At 44.2% G+C, this 19,850-nt stretch overlaps 1 protein-coding gene across 5 annotated transcripts in view; it reads right to left on the reverse strand.

Moving 5' to 3' along the window:
- The window catches only part of SRGAP3 (SLIT-ROBO Rho GTPase activating protein 3), a 220,478-nt gene that overhangs the window by 51,361 nt on the left and 149,267 nt on the right, over nt 1-19,850 (reverse strand). For all 5 annotated transcript variants that reach the window (XM_005288493.5, XM_005288492.5, XM_065550842.1 and 2 more), the window contains 2 exons: nt 10,605-10,790; nt 8,863-8,991 (listed from right to left, as the gene is read on the reverse strand). In XM_005288493.5, coding sequence (XP_005288550.1) covers nt 8,863-8,991; nt 10,605-10,790 — 315 coding nt within the window. The remainder of the gene's footprint in view (nt 1-8,862; nt 8,992-10,604; nt 10,791-19,850) is intronic.

The following is a 19,850-nucleotide window of genomic DNA, read 5'->3' on the forward strand; positions in this document are numbered from 1 at the left end:
AAGCGCCTAGAGCTCTGCTGATGAAAAGTGCTACAGAAAACAGCTAGGCATGATTACCAGCATCACCTACCAAACTGGCTTGTTTGTAACTTCTCACAGCAAAATGCTGCAGTGCATCACAACAGAGCTCTGCACTTTCCTGCGTGGACAGGAAGAGAGCTGGGCAGCATATTTAGAATAGATACTATTTCTCCTTCAAAAGATCTGAATTCACAAAATTTCAGTGAAATTGCCCCAATTTCATAGGATTTCAACGTTGGCCAAATTTAATGCAAAATTGCTTTCTCTGGAGATGAAAACTGGACCAGCTCAAGGCCTTCACGCCATCTACAGGGTTTATTCAGGACCTAAGTGGTGCACAGGTCTTTTGCTGGCCCTTTGCACAGGAACAAATTGCACATTCTCAGAGTGTTGGGAAACATTAAAAAGAGGCTCTTGATTGAGAACTCGTATCTGTGAATTTTGAGAAAGCTGAAGAAAGAGAAAATGGTGCCAGAGAAAGTACTGGATGAAGCACAGGGCTGGAACTAGACGGTTCTGAGTTCTATTTAAAGATCTTATGTTGGATTCTGCTCTCAGTTACATCAAATAAATCCAAGTAACTGGCCCCACCTCCATCCATTTGCCTATCTGTCCATGGGTTTTATACTGCTGCCCATCACCATGGTATCTGAGCATATTCCAAGTAAAATCAATAGTGGACTTCATGGAGTCTCTGGCACATCTCCCTTTTGGGGTCAAAGCTGCTTAGAATAGAGTTTTTCTGGTTGGTAAGTGTTTGGGAATAGAGGAGGCTGTTCTTATTGCGAGCATTACTTACGGTGGAAAAGCCTTCTCAAAGAGTACGGCTTTGCAATGTTTGCTAAAGATGGCCCAACTCTGGATTTGCCTGAGCAACTCTGGAGAAGCGTTCCATAGCTGATCCCCTCCACTAGGTATGCTTTGTCCTCAGCTCTCATATCTTCATCCTGGGATCTGCATTGGAGCACAGATTCTATGCCTACTAGTAGAACCCTATAACCAATGCAGCATTCCATGACGATGCATATGAAGCTACCTGTTCTTTTCCTTTGGAAATGTAAAACTCACAAGAGATGGTTTTATCAGAATTTAGGAAAGACTTGCGCAGAGAGAGAGAGAGAAACAGACCTATTTGTCTAGGTCCTTATATGTCCCTCACTGCTGCAGTATCTGAGGGTCTCTTGAACTTACTCTCTATCACCATCACCACAAAGTAATACTCTATACAAATGTCTGTCATGTGTATCAGGACAGAGGGGGAGGGGGGAGAGAACAATTGTACAAAAGCACCACATTTCAAGAACAGCCCTGTCACAGGGAACACACATGAACATTTTTAAGGACACAAAGCTTCTTTGTTAATACATTTTATCTTTCTTGAATATTTCCTCCCAGTTCTGCATGCCCAGTTTAGCCTTGGTAGCCACAGTCTAGAATAGGAGTTAAACAGCTCAACCACAAACTTCCCCATCCGATAATGTTCAAGAAATACCTAGCAAGAAGCCATCAATTTAAAGCCACGGCTTGGAATAGTTTAAGCCACCCCACAGCAAAAAAGATCATCCCAACCAAAGTAAGGGTTGGATAATCCCCATGGCCACAAACAAAACATCAGCTTCTGTGGTCAGCACAGAGCAGTCAGTAGGCTCCATTTTAACTAACAGGAAGGTGCTGTGCACGCAGCTAAGGGATTATTACGACCTTGTTATCAGTGTACTGAACCTTTAAGCCTCCAAGGATTGCTGTGTTGACATACGAAGGCAGCATCCCTTTGCTCTCTTGGAAAGAAAATAGGAAGAAATTATTAGACTGTGGTACAGTTTTCCAAGGGAACAGGCAGGGATCCTATCAAGTGAATTACTGAAACTTGGACTTCCAGCCCTGAAGATTTTTCTGTAGAGAACAATTAACTGGCTGAGGAATAATCCAGGGGATCTACAGACATTTTCCATCACATAGTAAGGTACCAGTCAACACGAGCACACACGGCAGAATCCAGCCCTATGATCCATGGGATTATTTATCATACAGGATTTGTTTCAGATGTTTGAGTTTCATTATTTAAATGCCAAAGGGCCTAATCTTGCCCTCTTAATATCCCTGCAACCTCACTGAACACAAGGGGCCAAACCCTGGTTGTACACTTAAACCAGGGCTGAATTTGGTCCAGTGAATCTCCAAGGATATAACTAAGGGCAAAATTCAGCCTAAGCCTAAAGATTATTATTCATAAAGGTACTAATTTACCTAACTGACCATTATGGCCAATTATTCACATCTGTACGTGCCTCGTTCACTGCATTAAAAAAATAGATAGATTAGCCTGGGGATGTTATGTAATGTCAGACTAAAAACAGCTCCAGCCACATCACTGTATCTAATTCAAATCTAGACTATTCTATGTTACCTGATCAAACCTTCACAAAAGCAATGTCCAGATGACCCTATCACAGAAAATACCTATCAGGGAAAATACTTTGAGCCCAATAATTCCCAAAACTTTTCGGAGAAGAGCCCACCTTGGGGAAAATGAAACCAGCTGCACACCTCTGCAACGCAACCACGTGTTTTTAAACCACTTGTTGTTAAACGTATACATCTTCTGCACCCATCCTCTATCCCCGGATAATCCTTTGCACATTACAGGGGCTCACCTCACACCTTGGGAAATGTTGTGGTGGATCTTCATAATATGATCCTTCCTCGCCTTTCTTATAGCAAAATAGTTAATGTGGTCCTTTAAAGTTTCACCCTTACCATCTGAGCTAGTGCCCTCTGAAATGAATGAGCACTTCATACTTCAGGGCTATTGTTTCAGGCTCTCTGCAAACTCTGGCACCCATTGCTACTTTGCTTACATTCAGATCATGTTTTGAAGCTTATCTAGAGACTAGCTTTTTTTCTTCAAAAAGAAAAGTCCTTCATAACCATTCATTGTGTGTATGGAATGATGCAGGATACATTCCTTACTGTTTACTTTTTGCATTGTGAATGAATACTCAGTTGTACGGACTCGGGGTGCATATATTTCCTCAGTACACAGCTCCCTAAACTGGCATTCAGGGACTGGAGTGGAGAGGAAGGTTTCTCTCTAGTACCGCCTGGCAAAGTCTTCTTCATTTTTCTTTCACAGAAAAGATTTTTTTTTTCCTCCCCCACCCCCAGTGGCGGAGAAAGTGACTGGATCAGGTGCTGGGATTGCCAGTGGCACTGCAGAATTGCCTCCTCAGCGGGAAACTGAATAATACGGACACAGCAGGCTGGGAAGTAAAGGCTGTCAAGAACTGCACTGCGCCTTTTGAGAAAGTCTAATTCCCCGTGATAGACGCTGTTTATTCTTTTTATTGCTATGCTTTATTTGAAACCCCCTGAAGCAATGAGATCTCTTAGTTGGATACATGAAGTCTATCAAGCTGAAGTGAAGGCACCTGCAACTCAGAGAGGGCTACTTTTGAGTTACAGAAAACGCTACGTGTGACGGCTCTCTTAAAGCTGCACTTTGCATACAGTACCCACGACCCATGCCTGGTTCTCAGTCTGCCATTTGACAGAGTGCCTGAGATCCAGGCCAGCAAGCTAAGTGGGGTGCTGGGACTCAGAGGAGCTGATGCCAAGTGTCACTTCCTTCAAATGAAAAAAAAAAAAAACAGGAGAGAAGAAAAATCATGTTGGATCCAGTTCTGATCTCAGCTTCACTGGTGTAAATCCAAGTAATTCTTAACATAAGCCAGATAACTGAGATCAGAACCTGGACTGCTATGATTCTCGTCTCTTCCTTTTCCCCATCATTTGTATGTTTCTGGCTCAATCTGGAAGCAGTGATTTATTTGTGAAATTCCTGGGAAGAGGGGAAAGCCAGGAAGATCTCTTGAAGCTGGGGGCGGAGGTACAACAGGGTGTCATAGTATTTGGAAAGAACAATGCCAACCACAGAAAAATAGAGGGATTAGGGAACAAATATGCTCTCTGATAGAGCCTCAACTTGTGCAAATGGGGGCCTCGCCATTAAAGTCAACAGAGTCAGACTGATTAAACCAGATGAGGATCTGCCATCTGGGAGATAATATCCCCTTATAAACATGGGGGGAAATGAAGCCCAGTGTGAGAGAGAGAGAGAGAGAGAGAGAGAGAGAGAGAGAGAGAGAGAGAGAGAGAGACCTGGCTTCTGATTTTGTAGGCACAGTTATGCCCAGGCAATTAACGGTGGGTAGAAATTATGGCAATTTTGGCTGTAAATGCTTACCCTGGGTGCCTACATAAAAATGGGCTGATTTTCAGAGGAATTGAGCATCTGTATCTCCTGGTGACTTCAGCACCTCTGAACCTCAGGCCCATTTTTAGTTAGGAGCCTATATGTGGATTTAGGCACCTAGCCTATGCTTATAAATTTGTGGCCTACCTATTTAACTTCCTGATTCAGGGCACCATTTGGTAGTTAGCCTATGCTACCACTGGTGCATGCAATTAATTGGGGGTGCAATGATGTGGCCCTGCAAAATGAAAGGCCATGTTGCAAAATCAAGCTCTGGGTGACTTGTTCAAAGTCACAGAATGAATCAGTTACAAATTTGAGAATAAAACCCAGGAGTCCTAACACTATCCATCTGCCGCTCTAACCACTAGACCTTAGTCCCTCGTTAAGGAGGAAGACCGCTACTCTAATTTCTCCGATGACAGGCCTGAGACTCAGCAATAGCAATAGCTCCTCATCCTACATCTTCCACACGCTGCTTTTAAACTCTTGCCATAGCAGAGGAAAGAAACTGTTTTCCTGTTCCTGTGCCCCAGCTAGAGGGTCTTTTATTTTTCTTCTTTTTCGGGCTTGTGCTCTCTTGACATATTTGCAACACCAAACATTTTGCTTTGATGGAAGCAAATCGCTTTGCTTGAGGACTTTTAGCACTATAACTTTGACTGGCATCTCTGTTTCCCTGCTTGACTAGGCATTATTTGACTGTGTGACAAATGGCAATGCCATCAGCTAAGTTTTCTAGTGCCCATACAACTCGGCAATAGAGTGCAACATTAAACTGCCTGATGTACTCATTTTTCTGAATGGCAGGTTGTTAAGAATACTGCCCCTTTACCTATCTATCTAGCTGTCTGTCTTAGATATGACAAACACACCCATCACTTTAATATCTAGATGCAGTAGAGGAGATTCAGAAAGGACATATGCATTTGTATTTCCACATATTACCACCTACTAAGTCCTACGACATATTTCATCTGACTACCTCAAAATGCTTTACAAATACTTCCCACAAACCCCAGCAAAGGTATATCAATAGCGTTATCCACATTTTACCATCAGAGGTTAATCCAGATCATGCAATGAATCAGTAACAGAACCAAAAAAAAAGAACCCAGGAGTCCTAAAATACATCCATGCTTCTTTGGAGGAATTTGCACAAGGACACTCTTTAAATGAAAGTCTAACAACATGCCTTTCTCTCTGTTGTAAATCCCTACCCCCACCAGGAAGGATGGAGCAAAGCCCACTTGAGGCAAAACAAGGGACAGTCATGTGTGCTAATTCATGACTACTCTGATCAAGTTTTAATTTCCTCATTACAATCCAATGCTCCGAAAGAACTCCCCTTTCTCCAAGCAGCTGAGACCCTGTATCTCACCAAAATGGAGACAACTCTTTAGCAGGCAGTATAGTTGTGATTCTGCTTTGGTGCTGATAACATGAGAAATGTAAAGGCTGGGCCTAACAGATGACATTTACCCATCCAGGATCTTTTTTTTTTTTTTTTTAAATGCTGCTGAATGTTCCAGTGATCTGATGGTTCAGACATGCGTACAAGTCATAAAACTCTAAATGGCAATTTGTGCTGGATATGAAATGCCTGTAGGAGCCCTTCTATAACCCCTATTATGTTCTAGAGAGAAAACCCTTTACATCATTAATCATCGCTCTTGGTGACGCTGGGTGGAGCAGCTGGAAGTAGAATCATAACTGCAATACATCAAGCTTAAGCCCTTTCAAGAATGTCAGTCTGCTCTTAGGCCCTTTGCTCAGATTTAATTCTCACTTGAATACGGTATTCTTCCTCTCTTCAGGCAAAACTCACCCCTGCAGAGAGGCCAGGCCTAAAGGCTATGCACCACTCAAGCTCCAGGTAGGCCCTTCAAATTAGGGTGCATAGGCTTTGTGCTGGCTCTCTGCACCGGGTGAATTTCACTTTTCATATACAACGCAGTTGTGCAGCACAGCCCCATGCTGTTAAATAACAGCTGATCTCCACCCCATAAGTGGCTACATTTAAGTGGTGGATGAAGAGAGAGAGAGAGTGTGTGAGTGAGTGAGTGTCAGAGAGAGAGAGAGACCAACTATACATTGGGCTAATGATAGAAATCCAGATACAAATCAGTAACTGTAACAATAACACGCAGCACTGAGTTTTTTCTTGTATCAGTTACACGCATGGGGTTGAAAGTCCTGCTGTTGCTAGTACTGGACAAGTATGAAAAATAAATCTTTCTTTTCACTGCCCTTATTGTGTGGTGCAGTGAATGGGATCCCTTTATTCTGGGGTGTACGGAAATCTCCCCTCCAGTGCTCCTGTGAAACACACTGGATTTGTACAAAAGCCTGTTCAAATAAACTGCTCTTCTCCTGGGGGATTTGAAATTAGGACACCCATGAACAGCTCGTGCATCCTTAACGATACTTTGTTTTCTTTGGCAATCAGAATATATAATTAGGCGCATATAGTTGTACAGAGTCAAAGATGCTTTAGTTAAAGTCCCCTGAAGGGATTCCTGGAGTGAGGAAGAAAAGCCATCTGCTGACTGCAATGGAAGTGTCAGCAAGGAAATAAACTTGGGAGGAACAACATAAAAACAACTCAAGCTAAACTGGAATTCAGCAACTCTCCAGCAAAACAAAAGTCACTCATTAAAAAATAAATAAAAATAATAAAAAATAATAAAATAAAAAAAACAGAAACCAAAAGGGCAAATCAGTAAGGCAGCTTCATATCCGTTTGTTCGTGTGTTTCCATTGGCAAGGGATTTTTGTTTGTTTGTTTTTTAATGTGAATAAACACAACCAAGAGGAAAAAGAGCCTCAAAAATTGTACCCAATAACATTTCTATCAAACTAAGATCTTAAAATTCCTGTGGGTCTTACCTCAAACCTCCCTTTAAATTACTAACTAAACCAATAAATACGATCTGTAGATTCATTAAAAGAGATTAACACGCCCATGGTTTTTTAAATAATGCATTTTAGTGACATTTAAACCAGGACAAATACTCAGTACGCACAGATAGATCAGTATTATTTATATGACCATTGCTGCAACTTAAGCAAGTTAAAACTGACTAGCAGGAGGCAATTCCTTATGGTAAGAACTATGAAGCTGTGATATTATCTCCCAAAGGAAGTGATGGAAGTCCTATTTCTTGAATCACTTAAAAGTACACAACATGAAACACAAGCAAATATATACGATCTGATCCTTACTACTCGGCTTGCATCCACGAGTAATGACTGCAATGGGGCTATTCACAACTGTAAGCACTACGACTTCAATTCAGGAAAGCATGAGACTCAAGCACCTACTCAAGCACTTTTCTGAATTGGGATCTGGGCCCAGCCATAGGTGTTTGCCGCCTATAATGGGGAACAATGCTGAACTGGTAGGGCAGGGACACATGGCCCAAACCTGCTCTCACTGAAATCAATGGATATTGTGCTATGGATTGAGTGAGGACAATTAGGTTTTTCAATGTCTAACTTCCATAATAAAGAACCATTTGAGATGCCTAATTTTCAAGAGGTTTTTCTTTCATCCATTTTAAATACAGATTCTTAGATAGGCCAGATGAGACCACTATGACCATCTAGTCTGTAACACAGGATGAAGAAATTCAGCGGACAATCTCAGTACTCATTTCTGTTTTAAATAAAAGTTTGCCCAGTTTTATGCTAAAACTTGTTATAAAAACATACTCAACCATGTCATGTTCCTGCATTAGGGGTGAAATTCACCCCACCTCAAAAGGTCCATGTACGACCCGATCCATCACTTAAGCTCCTTATTAAAAAGTTTATATGTGATGCACAGTAGCTTTTCTAGCCCCTCTTGCACTGAGGTGAATTCCACTGTAACCATTTATGCCCTTGTAAACCTCCATATACATGTGATAGTGTATTCTAGCCATTTTATATCAGGCCACCACCACAGGCTATAGGAAGATGCCAATCCAGACACAAATATTTCTCTGGAAATTTCTACTGAAGCCATAACCCTGGCACACTGAAGCCAAAATCTTGAGATTCTTGTGCGATGAAGTAAAAGATGCTGTAAGTGTTCAAATAATATGTACTTGGTAGATTTATCTTAGAGATAGCCCTGGACCACTAAGTTCAGACCCGGCTCCAAATCCAAACGTCTACATTTGTGGTGTTTGCATCTTGGAGGACTGACTCGTGCCCTGCTCTAATTTATATGTATTGATAGTTACCAAAAAAAAAAAAATCAGTGTTTTGTCAACTGTTGAGGAGGGAGGTTTAAATGTTGAGTAAAAATGAATCAATGACTTTGCTTTCATGTGGCCTCCATGAAATATATTGAAGGCCAACTCCCATAACACGACTACTGGGCTTCTGTCACTATCCTTGTATAATGTGACGGGGAGCGCTGAGAAAAAAACTGTAATGTTTGTAAAAGACCTACAGGTTAGCCAGAGTTCAAAATGCCAACCAACTCCCCTTTATTACCACAGCACACATCAGGGTGAACTACAGGATCAGTGTGCAGTACTCGGCTGCTTACTCGCCAACAGGAAGAGGGGCGGATGCATTCAAAGAGAAGGATCACTTACATCGATGAGGTCAGAGACATCGTGGATGTAGTATTTACTGACGGCTGCATTTGTGGCTGCCAGGTTCAGCAGATAATCGTTCCTGGCTTTAGTGCACTTCAGCTTGTTTTCAGAATATTTGGCTTGCCTCTGAAAAAGCAAAATAGAATGAAAAAGCACAAATAAGTTATCCAGGAGGTTCCCATTTCCTCTTGCTACAAGTCTCCCACAGCGCACTGCTGTGCTGGTGTCACGTACAACATGCGAGTCCATCTGAATATACCTGATACATTCAACAGCACAGCAAGTGCATTCAACTTGAATGTACGTAATGCAGTCAGAGCACAGTTATCTTATCTGCAAATCCATGGAAGATTTGGCATCAGTCAAGATTAGAGGGCCAAATTCTACTCACATTACACTGATGTATATCTGGAATCACTCCAGATTTATACAGTTGCATCTGGCCATGGAATCTGGCCCAAAGGTTCAAGCTGCAAAATTCAGAAGGGGATCCAGAATTCGAACCCCTACAAGTTCAGGGCATTTGTTCAGGATGGTCTCCAATCAAGAAGTTAAACAAGAATGCCTGACCCTTGCAAGGGGCTTTCTGCTATCTCATATTCCAGTGCAACATACACAGCTGGGTAAACACACATCTAACTAACGGTTTCTTGGCCAGGGAGGCTACTTTTCATTTTCACAAAAAAAGAAAATCAGAAAAAATGCCCAAATGACAATAATTTGGAGATTCTGTGAATCTGCAGAATGCAAGGTTTTTGGCGGCCTGGAGAAGAAAGAGGTAATGGGTTTTGCCAGTAGTAAGGGCTGCATTTTTCTTCAGAGCCCCATCAGAATGCTGCCCCATTAGCTCACAGCCAGTGGAAAGAGTATCCAAGCCTCTTCTTCAAGTCTCTGATGTAATGAATCCTGGGATATCTACTGTTCATTGTTACAAGAACAGATTTGGGAGATGAAAAACGAAGCAGTGAAATACAGTCTGCAAGCTGACCATAACCCTCCCCTGCACAGTGTCCTCTCTATCCGCTTGACAGAGCATTACCGTGGCAGTCTAGATTTACTGCTATGCTCCCTCCCTCAGCAGTCGGCAAAATCTCTCAGATCCTCGATTGCGTGTGATTAAAATATCAGTTGGACCCACTGGCCACAGTTTGACTAGCTCCTGTATAAGCATTTCATTTGCTCTAGTTTATGCTGGCTGCCTCCGCCTCTTTTGTTGTGTTTGTTTTCAAAGCCATTACTTTTTGGAGGCCCTTTCAACTGCCCTTTTCAACTCTCCCTCCATGCTGAGGCACTGTGCAATATTTAATGGTTGGCCACATCAGACCCTAACTACGTATTTCATCCTCTCTGTGGATGTGTGCTGCATGATGTTCCCCAGGCCCCGTTTTCTGCTAAAAGGTCGCAGCCTGACTTTGAATCAAACCCTTGCTGCCTACTGACTTTGGCACATCTCCATTACTAACAAGCAATAAAGAGACTTTTTATAGCATCCCCAGACTGCTCTTCGCTGAACTATACACAAGCATTGAACTAGCAGGAGACTTCCTCCCGGATCTCTTCAAAGGCTGCAGAAAGGGTTGCACGAGAATGCTAGATGAATGCTAGAGCCAAAACCTTTGCCACAGGGAGATTTTTGTCTGCACACCTAGCCCAGTGCACATGTAGGTGGCATCCACCACTGCGTCCATCAGCAGCCAAGCAGTCAGCCATGCGGGAGGCTCGTTATTCCTCCCACCTACCTTCTCCTTCATCTTCTCAATCTTCTTGACAGAGCTCCGGCGTTGAGGCCTGTCCTCATGCCGCAGCAGGTTGACACTGATGTCCCCAGACTTGTTGAACTGCTTTTCCTCCTGCTTCTCTGCCTCCTTCAGCTTGCTCTCAGCACTGATGCTTTCCGCGTGGTACATGTGGTAGGTTTTCATCACCTGAAGAGAGAGATAGTAATGAGTCTCCTGCACTTAGTGTTAGTGCTTGTGCACGGTGCAGGCTGGAGAGCCCTGGAGACCATTGGCCGGATTCTCAGTTATGCTACGGCTGTTTGATACCACCCCTTAAAGGGGGCTGGGGTCAGCCACTGAGACTAACCCTTAAACAGAACATCTCCACAGCCAGGACAGAGCTGGCGTAACTCTACACCATCCCTGCCCCTATCCCCCAGCATTAGAGCATGGCCAGAGGGCACTGCACTCCAGCGTCTCATTCAGAGCCACAGGGAAACAGGACATAGCTTACAGCAGCTCTGAGCTGCAGGCAGGCAGGCCCTTGCATGGCCCCAGGATACAGGGAGCACAAAGGTAGCTTGATCCACCTTGGCCCCAACCCTCCTCTTCCCAAGTGCAGGAACTGAGTAACTGAGAACCAGGCTCAAATTCTCTAGCCATAGAAACAGGTGCAGGTTGGGCAGAGGCAAGCTCGACCCTCCACCACCCTGCCAATGTGCCTCAGCTTTAACTTGGAGGGGTGCTGCATCAAAGTGAAACAGAATTTGATCTCCAATGCCCATTCCAATTGGTGCCTTATCTGGCATCAAATGCAATGGTGGATTTGACAACATGGATGCCCATCCCACTAGGAACTAGAGTGGCTCGAGTTGTGTGGTGTTGTGTGTCCCAAGGAAAACATCTACAGCTGTTTCACTTCGACAATCACATTTTTAAACATGAAAGATCAGAGGGCACAGTGTGATCATTTTAATAGTGTTGGCAAGAAAAACCCATCTACTCCTCTCTCTTTATGCCTTCAGTCGCATTGTCCCCTTTCATCAGCTCGCTCCAGGACCCAGATGTTTTATTTCACATTGCCTTGACAAGGCCAGAGATGCTGGATTTGCCTCTACAGAGCAGAATTACATATTAACGGTCCGGATGCTGCTGTCAATGGGGCTGTGAAATATGGCTAATCACTAAGGGCCAGATTCTGGCTTTTATGCCACTGCCCTGCGTAGGGCGCAGTGTGGAACTACACGGGCCCAGGAGCAGCGCTGGGGAAGATTGTGCCTCACGCCAGCACAATCTCTTCCTTTACAGGCGGGTGTGTGCTTTACCCCAGCCTTTACGTTGCTCCCCTGGGGGCAGGGCTATGGAGCGATCCCCTTTCTCCTCACCTGCTTTTGAGTGAGCAGCTCCCTAGGTGGAACAGGAGCGAGGAGCCCCTGCCAGCCCCAGAGTGCAGGGGAGACACACGGACAAACAGACCCACGCTGATGCCACTTTCTAAAGGTTTAAGGATTTTTCTCAAGCCCTCCTCAAAGGGCGTTATTCAGAACCAATCTGACCTCCCAGGGACCCATGCACAGATGATGACATTTACCAGAGTGAGCAAGCAGCTAACAGAACACTAGATACAAAGACCGAACTCATTCTGCCATGCTGACGGCTTTGAGAAGTAAGGTTTTAAAATGGGACTTAAAGGAGCTCTGAGCACCTCCTAACACAAGGATGGAGAGCAGGCCACAGCCCACAGGTGCAAAGGCAATGATCCTGACACCTCTCCCTTTCTGCACCTCAAGCCCAATGCTGCAACCACACCAAACCCTCCAAACTGAAGACATGCCAGCAAAGCTCTCTGCCTACAAAGCACCAGCATTACAGTATGATCTTGGCAATAAAATATAGGCTGCAACCAAACTATCAGAGAAAGGAATGCCAGGGGATCAACTCTGGGAGGTGCGAAACCTCACATCCCATTGGCTTCAGTGGAACTTGGGGTACATCAACACTGCATCTGGGAGCCAGCCTCCCAGCCTGGGTCCACAGACTTGTGCTAATGGGGCTCACGCTGGTGCACTAAAAATAGCTGTGTAGACATTGCTTTGACGTTGCAGTTTGGGCTCTCAGGCCCAGGCCCAGCCCCACCCCACCCCCGACCTGAGCGCCTGGGCTCTACTCTGAGCTGCAATGTCTACACTACTATTTTTAGTGCGCTAATGCGAGTCTCTGGACCCAGGCTGGCAGGCTCACTCCCAGATGCAGTGTAGACATAACCTGAGGGGCTCAGCTGCTCTCAGAAAAGCATTCAGCACCTAACAGGATCACATGTGCCATGGGGAAACATTCCCACCATTAACACGAATTAAGCTTCCCCTTGACTCAGCATCTTCACACCCGTAGTTGGTAGACAGCCAGAGTACACCAGTCTGCAAGGGCTAGGCACACCTAAGTCTAAAAGTAAGGGGGACCCTTAGTAAATCGGGTGCAATGGAGAGAGGCTGGATCGGAAGGAATGGAGGCGACAAGGGGATGGGTTTGTGTTGAGGAGTTTGTGAACCGCCGCTGGAAGATCATTCTGTGTTAAATTCTACAGGCTGGTTAAAAGAAACTTTTCATTTTCAATTACATTCTACCGGACATTTTCTGTAAGGTAAGGAGCCAGCAAGGGGCTCTGTAACACGAATACAAGGGTTGCGTTTTTGCAGGCCAGCTCCTTTTTTCTCTGAATCTGTAAGCAGAGAGCTGGCTGCCTCTCAGCCACCCCCTCATGACCAGGCGTGGCCCTCACTTCACAGCCACATTCACCGCTCTCCCACCCAGTCCCTGCATTCTCTCCCTTTCCCCCTGTTAAGCTTTCCATAAAGCAGTTGGACTCAAAGTTTGAAATCCTAGCCCCCCCCGAAGTCAATGGCAAGACTATCATTGACTCCAATGAGGTCTGGACGTTGCCCAGGATATCTACCTCAGAGGAAATTCTCTTCGTGGCAAAGATGCTGGCCACAATTTTTACTAGTGACTTGGGGTGCAGAGTTTGGACACAGAGGGCCTGGTTTTCAGAAAATCAGGTCCCTTTAAAGGCATCTCAAGTTGGGCACCTAAAATCACTAGGCACTTTGAAATCTAGGTCTTTGATCCCGCACTAATTTCTGCTTTTTGATGGTGTCCCCCTTTCTGGGCATTTATCCCAATGTTTCCCTGCGGTTCTTGTCAGGTTGAGCAGTACTTTAGCTCTCCGTGCCTTTAATCAGCCCACGTGAACATAGGGCCAGATCCTCAGCTGATGTAAATTAATGTAGCGTCACTAACGTCAACGGAGCCGCGCCGATTGACTCCAGCTTAGGAAATGGCCCACACTGCTCAAGTTGATCTACTACATTTCTTGTGCTAAGCATTTTTTTTTTTAGCATCCTTTCAACACGGAAGTAGAGAGAGAGAGAAGCCCAAGGAGGGAGAAAACGACTGAATGTAACTCGCCAGCCCTTGTCTGTGATGAGAGAGCTCTTTATAATCGTCTGACTCGGGGATGGGGATGGAAAGAGGAATCATTGGGGGATACTGAACTACAGCCTGATATTCCTGCAGATTAGCACAGACAGTTTATCCCCACCCATATCCCTCCACCCTTTAGGCAATGTTAAAGAAAATAAACTTACAAGGACTTTCTTTCTGAGCCATTGATTTTCCAGAGAGCAATAACCCCATATCCCTGGCTAAAAATGGAGTGGAGGAACAGCTTTGACCTAAAGCACACCTTGTTATATAACTGGCTCTTCAGATGGCTGCTGGAATCCAAACCAAACCCTAAAGGACACGTGCTAGATTTAATCTTTCTGGCCTTTGAGATCTGCCATGGCTTTGGGCTTTGCTTTTGACACTCCCTACCAGCACACTTCTGTGAGACTGCAGAGTAAACACAGCATTTGCTTTTCATTGGCAATGTACTGTTCTAGCTTCCTAACTGCACAAACTCATAACAGGGCATATTTTACTGCTCCATAACACACTAGCAACTAAATGGAGGCTATAGATCAGGGTAGGTGGAGTGTCAAAGCATGGGCCTCCCTTCCCATGCAATATGGCTGAAGTTCCTGTAGGGGTGCTCCAAGAGGCTCAGGCTCTGGAGGTGTGGAGAGGTAGGGAGGTGACAACTACCCCATGGCATGGTCTCCATCCCACAAGAACCCTGTGAGGATCCTTACAGCAAACTAGTGATGGTCTCTTACCTCACACTGGTTCCCCCATAGCAATATGCAACATCCGACCCCTACCAATGGAACTTGGGGCAACAATACTTGCCATTACATGGGGACCATTGGAGGCAAGCCAGGAGGTAGTACAACTATATCACCTTATAGCTAGGGCCCTACCAAATTCACAGTCAATTTTAGTCAATTTCACAGCCAGAGGATTTTAAAACTCATAAATTTCATGATTTCTGCTATTTAAATCTGAAATTTCACGGTGTTGTAATTGCAGGGATCCTGTCCCAAAGAGGAGTTGGGGGGGGAGGTGGGTTGCAAAGTTACTGTAGGGGGGGGTTGTGGTACTGCTACCCTTATTTCTGCGCTGCTACTGGTGGTGGCGCTGCCTTCAGAGCTGGGAAGCTGGAGAGCAGTGGGGAGACCAGATTTATAAATAAATTAATGGAGATATCCTATCTCCTAGAACTAGAAGGGACCTTGAAAGGTCATTGAGTCCAGCCCCCTGCCTTCACTAGCAGGACCAAGTACTGATTTTGCCCCAGATCCCTAAGCAGACCCCTCAAGGATTGAACTCACAACCCTGGGTTTAGCAGGCCAATGCTCAAACCACTGAGCTATCCCTCCCCCACCATGGTCTGAGACGCATTTTTCATGACCGTGAATTTAGTAGGGCCCTACTTATGGCCTTCCCTTCCCTTGCAGCCTGGCCAGACAGAACAATCAGGTTCCATGAGTCTATGCTCTCAGAATCTTCCTGCCCCATAGACAGCAATAAACCACGTAAGTGGCAATTTGGCCCAACGTAATTATTACAAACAAAATAAATCAGCTTTCATGAATATTTCCACTGTTCTCCATAATGGCTATAGACACCTCTTTAAATGAGCCTTTTCTCCAAACCAATGCCACTTTTATATTCCCCATCCAAGATAACACCAACTCTTTGCAATACAAATCTAGAATGTCAAAGGATAACAATCTTTTACATGGACAGAAAGACGAGTACCTGGAGGAGGTTGGGGGAACAAACAGCTTTTGTCTGAACAAGAGACAAGTCAAGTAATAATCAATACCTGCTGGCAAACAGATCCTCCCGACTCAATTAAAAGCAAATATAGTTCAACCAAAATGATGTCCTCTGAACTGAGTTTTAACATGGGCAAAAGCTTCCTTTTAAATGTCAGCTGAGTTGTCAGCAGAGGAATAAAACTGTTTACTATGTTTTGGGGGGAAAACGATGGTCCTGGGATTCAGCCCCAGGCCTGGGAGTCAGGAGAACTCCCACTGTCAGTAAGGTAAGCATTTCACCTCTGCACTCAATTCCTAGCTCTGTCACTGACTTGCTGTGTGACCTTGGGCAAGCCCCAGCTTGCCTGTAACAAACCCACTACCTGAGTCAGGTACGCTGCTGACTGAGAGCTGCCTGAGTTTGAACAAAGCTGGGCCAAGTTACATTTTTGGATGGAAGCTACAAGAAACCATTATTGACAGGGAGGATGGCGGGGGCAAAACAGTGAATTGCAAGGAGTGTGCATCCACAGAAAGCAAAAGCAGAATAAAAAGGAAGTTTGCACAAGCCCCTGTGAAGAAAACACACAGCATTTTCCACAGCTGTGGCTGTCAAAAAGAACCTAGTGTTTTACTTGGAAGAGGTTCGGCTGAAACATAAGATCTTTTTCCCAGCCAAGCATAAACATAGCCTCCAAATGAGCTTCAAATGCCTTATCAAAGTCCCCCAGAAACATGCCATCTCCGATTTATAATTTAAGAAGAATGGAAAGAAGAGTAAGTGGAGGTTTGAGTCCCATTTCTGCCCTGTCCTGTGTTATTTCACAAAGCCCATAACTTTCCATATGTGTTTGCAACTGCAGTTTTCCTAAAGAAAATCACAGAAAACAAACCAACCAGACACCTCCTATGCTACATACACCAATGGGGAAGAAAGACTTGCTGGGCTTTCATACAACCCCTCCTCTGCTACCCTGCCCCAACCCTGCTTCTTTTTGTTGAAAACACAGAGGAAAAGGCTGCACTTTGGGCAATATCTGGCTATAACAAGAGAGGGCTCCCAGGCATTTCCACAGACCCAAACATGCACAACTGCATTGTGCTAGTGTCACAAGAAGGTCTGACAGTGGAACCCTGGCCCAGTCAGTATTTTAAATATAATTAGGTTTTTGTCCCAGGTTGTGAAGTGTTCATTGGACCTGGATACTGCTGTGCCCAAACAGCAACTTTCAGCACGACTATTTGTCACCTGTGTTTGAGTTTCTGTACCTACCATGGGCCTGATCCAAAGACCGCTGTGGTCAGCTAGACTCTATGGACCTGAATGGGCTTTAGTTCAGGCCTCACATTTGTTGTGCAAGAAAGACTGATTTTAAAAGAAAAATACCTTATCACAGAGCTTCATAGAACATAACCTACTCCCATCGCAGCCTAGTCACTTTACACCCTTTTCACAGTCATGTTTGCTAATTATAATTATTTTGCTTCAAGAACTTCCTTCCCTACCATGTTTTACTCCCACTTGAGCCTGATGCGCATACAGGATTGGAGGAGAAAAGGGGCTACAGGACTGGAACTTCACTGCAGGATCCGCTCTGCTTATTCCGATTTGCATATCATCTCCCACTCATGAGCAGCAAGAATACAAATGATTGCTGGGAGAGTCCAGCACACTGCTTTTCAAATGAATGTTCCTTGTCCAGTTTGCACCGCCTCTGAAAATCTTCAAGATTGCACAAAAGAATCATTTTATATCATTTATTCTTTCCAAAACTGATGAAGTTTGTGTCACTGACACCACTGCCTTGGAAAGTCTGCTGTACAGACCACAGCCCTCATTATCTCTCATCTGATGCCACTTAATACAGCTAGGAATGAACTGGTCTTTAAAATTCCCAAGCTGAAAGGAACAACTATTTATTTTAAGTGCGCTCTTAATTCTGGAGGATGTCTACCTATAGCAATCTACTCTCCAATCTGCAATCCTCTCACGCCTTCTGGACAGCACTTGGAACAAAGTCACGTTGTCCCTGTCTTAAGCTATTGTGTCATAAAGAAAAGCTGCCACAGCTGTGTCCCTGGGATCTTTTTGCAAACAAGTTAATTAGCTACAATGGAAGGAGGAAAAATATGTTGTCATGTTCATTAGTTATTTAACGACACAAGTTGCATTTTGCAATATTAATATCATGTTCTAGATAAAGGCCACAGTCAAAATTACTAGTCAGAAATGCTGCTGCTTGCTGCCTTTAGCTAGAGTGCTTTATGCTTCTAAATAGTTCCTCATTAAGGCTCAGATTCAGCAAAGCACTTAAACATATGCTAAGCACTTCGCTGAACAAAGATGGAGTTAAGCATGGGCTTAAGTGCCCTGCTGAATGAGGGCCAAAGGCCAAAATCCTGCTCCCAGTGGAGTCAATAACACAACTGTTACTGAGGTCAAAGGTGCAGCATCAGGCCCAATAGAGGACATACCTCTAATCTAGGCTGGACCTTATCTCTGTCCCACTCTAAACTGGTGTTATTACCCTATTGTTATTTTAAGAACATATGACCTGTCCTGCTGGAATAGACCAAAGAAGTCCATGCAGGCCAGTATCCTGTCTGAAAACAGCCAAAGCCAAATGCTACAGAGGAAGGGACAAACACCTGCACTGCACAGAATTGCAGGAGGACATTTCCGACTGCAAATGGCTACCAGCTTCAATCTGAAGTACAAGGGTTGATGGCTTTTACAATTTTTCACTCATTTAATACAGCTCTAGATGTTATTCTAATTCATATCAAGAATGCAATCATTTTTTAAAATTACGTTTTTTTCAATATCATCTTGCAACAGTGACTTCCCCAGGTTAATTATACATCATGATGCTTTGGCAATTTTCAGTACACTGATTCTAACTGAATGCTCGTTTGTGTATTACGTGAAACAAACATTGTCACATGCAAAACAAGTAATTACATTGCGCCTCTAGAAAACATTAGCTCTATTATACAAATTGAAACTTCACTTTGCGGCTATCTATGTTGACCCAAATTTTGGCTGACGTTCCTTTAAACATGAATGCATACAACAAAGGGAACAAGTGGTGAGTGAAGACACCATATCTTCACGCATGACCCTTGCATCAACTTGTGCCCAAATTCTGAGGGCTTATCTACACATATATTGGAAGTAAAACAACAAAATCCATTTTAATTCACACCTTAATTACTTTGGTGCAAGACTGTGTGTGGATGCTTTTATTTCAGCATGAAATTTTGATGCAACTTAAGTCATTTTTTTTATTTTTACAGACTTACTTAAATGAATAGGGCCCTCATTCCAAAATAAGGGTTTGTCTGTAGTACAGCCGGGACATGTACACTCCAGCTTGGGGAGACCTACCTTCACTAGCTCTGATTGAGTTACTGCACTAAAACCAGAATGATAGTCGCTGTGGGGAGGGATAGCTGCCTAGCGTACAATCCCATCTGAGGTCGTAGGTATGTACTCAGGGCAGCTAGCCCCTCCCAGCACTCGGGCCACCACAGCTACACTTCTATTTTTAGCATGGTAACTTGGAGAGCTAGCATGGGTATGTCTTCTCAAGCCAGAACGGACAACCTTCCATCTCTAGGGCACACGTACCCTAAGCGTCGATACACACAGGTTTACATCAAAAGAACGAAAGGTGTGAATTAAAACAGATTTAGTTATTTTGGCTCCGGCTTGTGGGTAGCAAAGCCCTGAGAGGCAAGTTAAACAGTGCAAAAGTTGCCACATGCTGTATACAGTTCTCCTCACACAATCCCCATCGGGGTCCTAGCCAGGGCACAAGAAAGCATGGGACGCTCACAGCTTCCTCTTTTATCATGCATAGCTGAAAAACATGCAGGGAAATCAGTCCACTTGATGAACATTATTCCAGTAAAGAAATGCAATACTGTAACACTGATATAGCCCTGCACAGCATGCAATGTGCTAGGTCAGTGTGTGTGATAATGTTAACACCCAGTGGCTGGCCAACAGAGAGGATAAATGACTTACTATTACTGCCAACTAAGACAGACCTTCATTAGCATA

Source organism: Chrysemys picta, chromosome 7 (genome assembly GCF_011386835.1).
Source record: "Chrysemys picta bellii isolate R12L10 chromosome 7, ASM1138683v2, whole genome shotgun sequence".
NCBI lineage: Eukaryota > Metazoa > Chordata > Testudines > Emydidae > Chrysemys > Chrysemys picta.